Source organism: Cuculus canorus, chromosome 24 (genome assembly GCF_017976375.1).
Source record: "Cuculus canorus isolate bCucCan1 chromosome 24, bCucCan1.pri, whole genome shotgun sequence".
Taxonomy (NCBI): domain Eukaryota; kingdom Metazoa; phylum Chordata; class Aves; order Cuculiformes; family Cuculidae; genus Cuculus; species Cuculus canorus.
The window spans coordinates 3,207,528-3,217,841 of NC_071424.1; the positions used below are offsets into that span (position 1 = coordinate 3,207,528).

Genomic DNA, 10,314 nt, shown 5'->3' on the forward strand with positions numbered 1-10,314 from the left:
CAGAGATGCGGCTGAGCTAGAATTCCTGGGCAAGAATTATTCCCCGGAATGAAACACTCCAACATCGTCTAACTTGATGATGGTTTTGAAAGGGCGTGCGTGAACTGAGCTTCTGGCATCCTGCTGTTAATCTTCGCTGCACGGTTTCCCCGTGATGTTGTCAAACACCAGCTTGCTACCGCATGACAAACTGAACTAAATACAAAGGCGGCCTTAATTACCATCTGCAGTTGCACTGTGTACAAGGCACCCTGCAGGATAACTTTATTCCGTAGGCAGGGAAAACGTACCATTAACAGAGTCGAACTACCCTTTCTCCATCCCTCTAGGATGCCATTTTGCAATGTACGAGTATAATTAAAGACAGTGCGTGGCAAAGAGACAAATCATCTCTCCCAAACAACTGTCAGCCTAAGTGCCCGTTCCGGTAGTGAGTCCACTGGAATGAAACAATAAGGAATGAAACAGACAAGCTCCAGGTTTTACAATACACAGATAGGCAGGAAAAATATATATTATCACCATTAAAAAAGAAATAAACGTTAAAGCCATAAAAATCTGCCTAACGAACATGAGATAGAAACCTGAGGTCCTAAGGAAGAATATGCGGTCGTACCTAGAAATGTGGACAGTGAGAAGAAGCAAATGAAAGATGATTGAAAGTAGAGTTAAAAGAGCAATTGTATCAGAAAGGAGATGAAGTTATGGTTCCGCCTGTGTCTCTGAACAATGACTGCACACACGCGAGGCTGTGTGCCTGTCAGTGGGTACGTGGTACGTGCCCATCACACCAGTACCGCTCCAGCAAAGCGGAGGTGCCGACCACAAACACCTGCGAAGACAGACAAATACCTGCTTCTCAGAGTCATCCCGCAAAACCAACGGGGAGATCAGAGCAGGTGATGCCCTGATTTGAACCGCCTAACAGCACACGCTTGGTTTCAGTGAAACGTACTGAGAATACTGAAAGCAGAAGGAATCACTTCAGCGGCAAAGGCAGGAACGGCTGAATTACAATAGGGATTACAAAGAGGCTCCAGATGCTGAAAAAAAAAAGGACAAAAAATTAACAAAGAAACTTCAGAAATGAAGACTTACCAAAGAGGTGTCCGCTCCCAGCGCGCTCCGGGTCCCTGTCCTCAGCCTGCTCCCGCGCCCAATTAACACCGGCAGCAGCCTGACTGCCTGTTTCTATGGAGTTGCAGATGCTGATCCCTGACTATGCATGAGGCTACTGCAGCTGCACTGGAACAGGCGCCGAGGTCCGCAAGAAAGCCTCCAAACACGATCAGCCTCTCTGAACCGCCTCAGGAATGAATCCACCAACAGCAATTAGGCGGATGCAAACGTGCATCTCTGCAGAGAGGCGCTCACAGAGTTCCGAAACACAGGCTCACACAGCTCCATACGTGCCTTTTATTTATCGGGACCATCGCAGCGCACAGGCAAAAGCGGCTGTAGCGTCGCAAATCCACACGCAACACATAAGCAGAGATATATGTTTATAGGCAGGCTATCTAATCCATTTTCCCTTAGGTTTATGCTGCTGATTTAAACCTCATTTCAATAGAGTTTTGCAAACCTTCTTCTGGTAGCAAGGTTTGAACCTGGCACCGTCAGGATCAGAGGGCAAACCTGTTTTACGTGAGCTAAAGAGCAACTCTGCCGCACGTCTCTCCAGCTGGCTCTCTCCCTGCTGGTGGCCAAGGCAAGAGGAAGGCAAGATCCATTTTGCAAGCGCATTACCCTGTGATATAAAAGATCTTTGCCCCGAGGTGCTGTTCCTCAGATGCTTGGCCTCTGGAAACGCAAGCTCCAGTGAGTAAGATTAGCTTTGCTTGGGTGGCTTTAAACATATTTACTGTACTTAACATTCACTTGAGCAATGAGTCAGAAAAGTGCGTTATTACAGCTGGTCCGTAAACCCAAGACTTGCCCGTATTTCATGGTAGTGACTCCAGGCATCCTGTATCGGTGGATGGGCACATCATCAATTTTCCCATTAGGAAAACTGTCCTATCAAAGGGTATTTTTTTTTTTCCAAGAAAAATACTCTAGAAGCCATTTCTCCATATAAAAGTTATCTTTCCGCATCAACATTCCTGCAACGAAGAAAAAACCCTATTGCGCAAAGCTTCCCCCCCCCCTTTTCTGCCCGCAGCAAGAACTCTTCTGTAGTTGTGGGTTTAGCATTTTAAGAGTATTTGTGAAGCGCCAGGAGGACGTTCAGCGCTGTACGAGACACACTGCCCGCAGCATGAAGTTTAACAAGAACGGTTCACACAAAGGGCAAAACACTAAATGTGCTCTGAATTATTGCGGGTTACAGCGCGGAAGGGCAGCCGACACGGAGCGCTGGGAAATACAAATTGGGGTTTGCATTTTCCCCAGGTGTCCTTTTTTTCCTTCTCGCTTCCTTTCCTGTCCTGCACCAGGAGCAGCTCCTAAGGAAGGGTTTGAGGAGGGGGTGTGCACTGTGCTGAGACCAATAGAGACCTCAAACCCATGGTGACCACCTGGGTACCACCGCGACACCCGCTGTGTGCCGTGCTCATTCCACAGGGCAGCAAAGCGTTTAACAAATGGATACGCTGAGCCCCAAAAAACCCAACTTGTTCTTTAAAGAAAGTCACAACACAGCGGTGGGAGCTAGAAATCACACCCAGGGGTTTGCCCGCAGCCAGACCTGGCACTGCACACCCCAGAGGAGCAGGATCTGCTCCAGGCGAAGGCGGAGAGCGATGGGTAATGCAATTCAATCTAAACTGAGCGCCAGCCTGAGGGTGCAGACCAGCACACAGCAGCTTTGGTGGTGGCGAGAGCCGTGCAGGGCATGACCCAGCACCCGGTACCCGGGGATGCTGCCCGACGGGAGCCGAGCTGCCCGCAGGAAAGACCTTGGGCTTCGTACCCAAGGGAGCTGCTTGGGCAGGAGCGGCCGGAGGAGAGCACGCTCCCCTGCAGGAGCTCCGAGTGGGTCCCGGAGAGCCAGACCTGGCAGCTTGCTTCCCACAGACCCTGATGCCGCTCCAACCCCCAGCCCTGCTCCCATGGGAATGGGTGACACGGGCGGCTCTCTGTGCTCAGTGCGGAGCTCCCGTAGGAGTTTGTCAGCCTGGGCTTTCCTGCAGCATCAGCCCCTTGCATTTTGTCCACAAATTCCCTCAGAGAGCCGTGCCCTGGAGCAATCACTGCATCACCAGGACAGACAAGTGATGTATCTCTTTATTTAAGGTACATCATCGCAGTGGTAAACATCGTCCCTGGGTCACAGACGCTTCCACTGCCTTCGGCTTGTGCCTGGGTACCAGTCCCACTCGCAGCATCACTGCAAACAGCTGAGGACTGGCAGGGAAGCGAGCTGTCAGATGGAGGGAGCGACGGGGGAGGATTTGAGATAGGCACAACAAAAGGATGCTGCATCTTGCTTGAACTCAGGGCCCGCAGCCAAGAGATCGGTTCTATTCCTGGCACCGCCACGGGCCAAACTGCAGGCAAGCGCTCACCCTCGCATATCCACTGACGCATCCGTACCACAAACCTTCCTCATCCAAATACCTGATTTTTCTGACACACGTAGCCAGCAGCAGCCAGCGATGCTCCTTTGTGGGGCGTACGGCAGCGTACGGCATACGGGAGAAACACTGCAGCCATATTTCTCTTACTGACTTTAAGCAGGAGAAGCAGCTATTACACAACCCAAAGCTCAGGGTAGAGCAGCATCTACTTTATACGCTGTAGCACTTTACGCATTCCATCCAAAATGGTTTAAAAAGAAAAAAAAATCACTGCATAAAACCGTATTCCGACACATTCTTACACAAAAAAACTCAGTAATATTTTCATATTCACTGTCAGATGTGGTTCAAGAAGGCCAGCGAGACCCGGCTGTTTTCTTTCAGCTCCACAGCATCCCCAGCAGATCCTGCTCTCCATCAATACATGAAACACCAGGAAAAACAAACCACCCCTCAGGGTCCGAGGGCAGGCAGAGCCGTGCAGCAGCCGCTCAGAAACGAGATGCCATCTCCATCCAGACCCTTGCCAAGCCAAGCTGATGGAGCTATCAGCTAATAGATTTATCCAGGAGGCAACACAGTGACAGAGAAGCCGTTGACTTCACACAACGACGGCCAACAGGGCTAATTTCCCCCAGCAAACGTTGCGCCCAGGCTGCCGAGGCTGCATGCCCGGCGTGGGGACGCTCCGCCGTGACCACGCTTAGGGACATGGTTTAGGGAGTGTTAGGAATGGTTGGACTCGATGATCCAATGGGTCCTTTCCAACCTGGTGATTCTGTGATTCTGTGATTCTGTGACCCAGCGCTCACGCTGCACGACCCTCCTGTGGGTACCCATCCCGCACCACGTTTCACAGCTCATCTTTGCACAATCTTACTTTTTATTTGCATAGCTTTACGAGGAAGGATTCGCTGAATGTGACCAGAGGACTCTGGGCAGTTGAAGGCACATTTGCTTAATGCGAGTCTTCAGTGTACAACGACAAAGGCAGATAATTAGATAACCATCCAGACACCAACAGGGAAGATCTCTTGTGGCTGTAACTGTGCTTTAGTTGCACTTAAGGCGAACAGAATATTTTTTCCCCTTGCTGGAGCAGTTTTACATCCAGGCATTTGAGAAATATCAGTACCCGTTGGGCACAAACAGTGCGCTCAGTGCTGTCTAGACATAAAATAGACCCCGCTGTGCAGAGCAGAGACAACGGCAATCGCTGTTAATGCGCATGGTGGGGTCAGTCAGCCCAGCAGGACTCGCCCAGAGCCCTGGGGCAGAGCGTGACGCTTAACTTAGAGATCGGAGCAGAGAAACATTTGAGACGTCAAAGGCATGTGATGATTGCGACCTGAAAATGAGCTCCTGAATAGGCCGTACAAGCAAATGCCGGGAGACTATCCGTCATGTCAGGGTGGACAGGACAAAAACAGGAGGGCAGAAAGTCAGGAAAATGTTAATTCTGTTATGAAGGTAAGAAATTACGAGCAATGCGGTAGAGAAAATAGTTGCCCTGGATGCAATGCGTAAGGGCAACGGCAGCAGTGGTCCCTCAGAAGCAGGAGGTACAAAGCAAAAGGTTTTTAGGATGATTATTAAATTACAAGCAGAGTGGGCTGTGAAATGAAGATGTTACGCTGGACATATTGGGAAAACAGCGGAGGAAGCAGCACCGCATGCAAACAATGCAGAAGTGAAACCAGAGCTGCCCGAGCGCCCTGAGCGCCAACGCACCCCGGAGTGAGGAGAGGGGCGAGAGGGACCCCAGGAACCCAGAGGGACTCAAAGAGGGGAACAGGGACTGAAGGAACCGAAAGGGACTCAAAGAGGGGGAACGGGGACTGAAGGAACTGAGAGGAACTCAAAGAGGGGGAACAGGGACTGAAGGAATGGAGAGGAACTCAAAGAGGGGGAACAGGGACTGAAGGAACTGAGAGGAACTCAGAGAGGGGGAACGGGGACTGAAGGAACCGAGAGGGACTCAGAGAGGGTAACAGGGACTGAAGGAACCGAGAGGAACTCAAAGAGGGATAAGAGGGACTGAAGGAACTGAGAGGAACTCAAAGAGGGGGAACAGGGACAGAAGGAACTGAGAGGGACTCAGAGACGGGGAACGGGGACTGAAGGAATGGAAAGGAACTCAAAGAGGGATAAGAGGGACTGCAGGAACCGAGAGGAACTCAGAGAGGGGGAACGGGGACTGAAGAAACCAAGAGGAACTCAAAGAGGAGCAACAGGGACTGAAGGAAGATGACACAGACCCTTGGGCAGGGATTGAGGGGCTGTGGTGTTGCACCAGGGTTCCGCACAGTGTGGAGAGAAGATCCTGAAAACTTACACTGCAAAATCAGGCTGGGTTGGAAGGTCTACAGAATCCTTAAAAGACACACTCTCTGCAAGTGTTCCAATACACAAACAACGGAGAGGATGTCATCAATAATGCTAAAAAGCAAGGGAGTTCGGTTTTGCTCTGCAGCTTCTGAGCCTGGGATGTAAGCTCCCCCTGTCAACATCTGCTGAACTTACAGCAGATGACAACTTCTCTGGAACAAGAAACGGAGCAGAAGTGTACAGAAAATCAACTCCTGTGCAGTGAAGAAATGCTCTTAGAGCAGTGCGCTTGCCCTCGATTCATTGTGGATGCACCAGGGCGTCTCCCTACCTCTACAAGCCAACAAGGAATAACTTCAGGCAGGTCCTGGTGAAAGTAGAACAAATATGGGAAAGTAGATGAATGTCCCTTTCCAGTGAATAAATCTATACAAATCCTTCCTTTTCTCAAACTGGGATAGCAGCAATCAGTTCCTGTCATCTCAGTTACTTAAACAGACCTTTTACTGCTTATTTACATTAGAAGGGGCAGGAGTGTATGTCTTAGACATCACCTCCTGGCCAGCACGACCCCCTAACAGGCGGTGTCTCCCCTCGGTGCAATGTCCTCATCGGGCTACACCGCTTCGCATCAACAGGTGAGGTAACACTTTCACCCGAAACTTCACAGTGCAACACGTGCAAAGGAAAATAACCGTCCAGCGATGCGTGCCGAGACCCACCACCCCACGTCCAACACCTGCAAACATCTCCCTCCCCTTGCGAGGGCCCTCCTGCCTCCTTCGGGCCACCGGCTGTCCCAGGCAGCGCGCGAGCAGACAGGACCAGGGTACTGTACCTGGCTCGGAGATAGTCAGGCTCTGGTCGGAAGGCAGGAGGAGGAATTCCCTGCAAGTGTCCAGGTCCAGGCTAGGCAGGCTTTTCTTCTGGCACAGCTCGGTGACAACGCGGACTGCCTTCTGACAGCGGCTGTCATCCTTGGTGCCACTCATCTCCCCCGGCGCATTCTCCTCTATTCCCTCTGCTCTCTAAGAAAGTCAAACTAGGAAAAGAGGGTTTGGTTTATTTTCCGGCACGCAAACACATTCCCAACAGTTCCATCCTCTGGCATGGCAGCACCCTAAGGGATCCCTGTGCCGGGCAGTGCCTCCTGAGAGGGCAGAGAGGCTCTACTGCAGCCCTGCCACTGCTCCCATGCCTTGCTGCCTCTGAGATCAGAGATCTGTTTACTGCCAAGGCGTGTTCCAAGCAAAGAACCTCCTACCCAACTCAGTTTCGTGCCCTCCATACGACGTTATTAAAGCTGCAGCCCAGATAATCCTTTTTAACCCTCTCCTCGCTGCCCTGTCCCTTCTCTCCAAGTGCAGAGTTCCCAATCGCGGCCCCGTAGCAATTTTGTGAATGCTGAGGATGGCGCATCACCAAACGAGAGGAACGAGAGATCTCCCACCGACACTGCACAAACTACTTACAACTGCCAAAAGGCAACATAAGAAATGCAGCAGGTTTTATTGATTTGTTTGTACCGGTCTTAACACAACCGACCGCAGACGGCAGCGGAGATTGAGAATGCCATCGCAGTTCATCATCAGATTGGGGTGGGGGTTTTTTTTTACATTTTCTGCAGTGTTTCTTTATTCCCATCGTAATTTAGCTGACAGGTCATGCCATACGACAGCTACACTTTGAAAAGAGAATATGTTTGACAGGCATGTGAAGAGACACCGTTGTGTAACAGGCAATTAAAATCACGTACAGCAGAACGATTTCTCGCAGCTCCTGGAGCAGAGCAGCTAGTGCGAATATAATGAGCGTACCGGAGAGCCAGGGCTAAAGCTACACAGGTCCCTCAGCCCCACACCACACCACAGTGTGTTTAGATCATGCCACTGTGTTTATTTTCTCCGTTAATTACCGACTGAAGCACTTTGTGGTATTGCACCGTGCCAGCCCCAGGAGCAACCCGAGCCTCCAGCGCAGCACCAGGTTCACCTCTAACAACGCCAGCGCAGCCACACGGGCTTCTGCCCAGCAGCCCAGCAGCTCCCTACCCCAATTCCCAGATGGAGAACTCCAGGATCTCCCCCAGGTGCTCTCGCATCGCTGCCAGTGCCCGCTCCGCAGGTAGCCCGGAGCTCCCACGCTCTCGCTGCCTGGAGAAAACCCACCGTGCCTTCTCCAGGCGTCGGGTTAGCGGCTCGCTCCGGGCGCAAAGTGGAGCAGTGGAGGAGCGTGTGTCAGTCCCACCAGAAAAGGCACAGCTCCAACACTCCTGTGTAGCTCCACCAGCGCCCGTTTGGTCACTCCAATCCTTCCTGTCCCCATCCTGAGGTGTCGTGGACACCTTCAGTGCTTCAGCACGGCAGCCTCTGGTTGGCACAAGCAACTTAACGACTAAGCACTACTCCCTCCAAAAAACTTCTGTTGCCATGACAACATAGTGAAATCTTTTATTAACACAGCACTATCCTACAATCGGTCACAAAGAGACACTTTTAATTAGACATCACCATCTCCCGGTCAGTGCTGTATAACCTTGGGCTGCAAACCCTCTGAGGTTTACCTGCAGGTCAGGAAGAGTTTCTGGAAGTGTTTACCACTTGTAAGCAAACACCAACACCAGCAGCTGCTGAAATTGGAATTTACCTTAAAGGGATTTCAACAGACAAAAAAAACCCCTCAACCAAACCCTTAGAAAAAGGTTAATGTCCAATTGAGATCTTGAAACACAGAAATCGATAATAAAATCCAATTATTTGGAAAAAAAACCCCTAATTTTATTTCAAAGTTAATACCAAGAACTTTTTACTTCTAAATCTAAAGTCACTTTGGGTCAATTATTCACCTCCATTTACACGTCAGAAGATTGCTGGGCAACAGCAACAGGAGAACCTGCTGTTAGCACCCATACTCTCAACAAATATTTCATCAGAACACAAACCCAGGCTTTTTTGCACCTTGTAACTTTGAATCTATGTCACATGCGCTGTATATTATCCAACACAGAAGGCTGGAAAACAGCCAGACAGCAGCTGCCACATCTGAAAATCCAAAGGCTGCTTCTCCCAAGCCAGGGCTCTCGCGCCCGTGGCTCATCTGCACACACACGGCTACTGTGAGGTCTTGTGAGACCTCATCTGGAATACCGTGTCCAGTTCTGGAATCCTCAACATAAGAAGGAGATGGAGCTGTTGGAAATGGTCTACAAGGATGATCGGAGGGCTGGAGCACCTCCCATAGGAGGACAGGCTGAGAGAGTTGGGGTTGTTCAGCCTGGAGAAGAGAAGGCTCCAAGGAGATCTTATAGAGACCTTCCAGTACCTGAAGGGGCTCCAGGAAAGCTGGAGAGGGGCTGTTCATAAAGGGATAGGATGAGGGGGAATGGGTATAAACTGGAAAGGGGCAGGTTTAGACTAGATATAAAGATATAAAGAATTTTTTCACCATGAGAGTGGTGAGACCCTGGCCCAGGTTGCCCAGGGAAACTGTGGCTGCCCCATCCCTGTTCAAGGCCAGGTTGGATGGAGCTTTGAACACCCTGATCCAGTGGGAGGTGTCCCTGCCCATGGCAGAGGGGTTGGAACTGGATGATCTTTAAGATCCCTTCCAACCCAAACTATTCTATGATTCTATGACCTTACCCTCATCCACTCTGGCATTTCCGCCAGGCTGTGTCTGCCAAGCTCTTCCCTGCAGCTGCGTTCACATGGCATTTAGGCACACGCCTTCCTCGCATGGCAGCATTCATCTTCTCCCTGATATGACACGAGAGAGACAGAGCCAGCAGTTAATTAGAAAAGGCTGCGTCCACAGCTAGTCCAGAAGGGCTTAGAGTTGAATAAACATTAGGGAAAAACAGCTCAAAAGACCTGGATTGCAGAGAGAAACGCGTTCGATGCAACAACACTGCTCCTGAGTTACCTTTGAAATAATCACTTCAGACAAAAATCACAGAAATGAAATTATTGGCCCTGGTTTGCGTTGCTCTGAAACCACCACGGGAAGCGGTGACATTCCTGATAATCTGAGAGTGAGCAGATGGAGAAAGAAGGACAAATTTCCCTTTAGTAAACAAAAGACAAGCACCAAAGGGTATGACCACAAATAGCTGAGCAGCCAGAGAGTTTTGTAGCAGCTGGAGTTGGATCAAGAAGGGTACATCCAGCACATAACTCATTGCTCGAGGTCTAAATGAGCTACTTATATAGCTCATATATATACAGGGAGGTTCCATTCAGCATACCTGGTCACGCTGATGGCAAGGTGGAATCACAGCCGTGTGTATCCAGCAGACACAGAACACGCTGCTCATTTGATTTGGATTAGGATCTATTTGAAGCTGATTTATTTTGTTGTTTAAGTAATCATGAAGTCTGGAGAGGAGCAGCAGCATCCGGTTATGCCAGGTCTGACAGTGTGACAGTGTTTCCGCTCCCGGTTAATATGATAATTGGAGACAGCTCAAAAA

At 50.2% G+C, this 10,314-nt stretch overlaps 1 protein-coding gene across 1 annotated transcript in view; it reads right to left on the reverse strand.

The window, feature by feature from the left end:
* The window catches only part of SYT6 (synaptotagmin 6), a 42,694-nt gene extending 33,093 nt beyond the window's left edge, over nt 1-9,601 (reverse strand). The window contains exons 1-2 of the mRNA XM_009569769.2: nt 9,488-9,601; nt 6,685-6,888 (exon numbers count right to left, since the gene is read on the reverse strand). Coding sequence (XP_009568064.1) covers nt 6,685-6,838 — 154 coding nt within the window. The 5' untranslated portion in view covers nt 6,839-6,888; nt 9,488-9,601. The remainder of the gene's footprint in view (nt 1-6,684; nt 6,889-9,487) is intronic.
* Between the last annotated feature and the right edge of the window lie 713 nt (nt 9,602-10,314).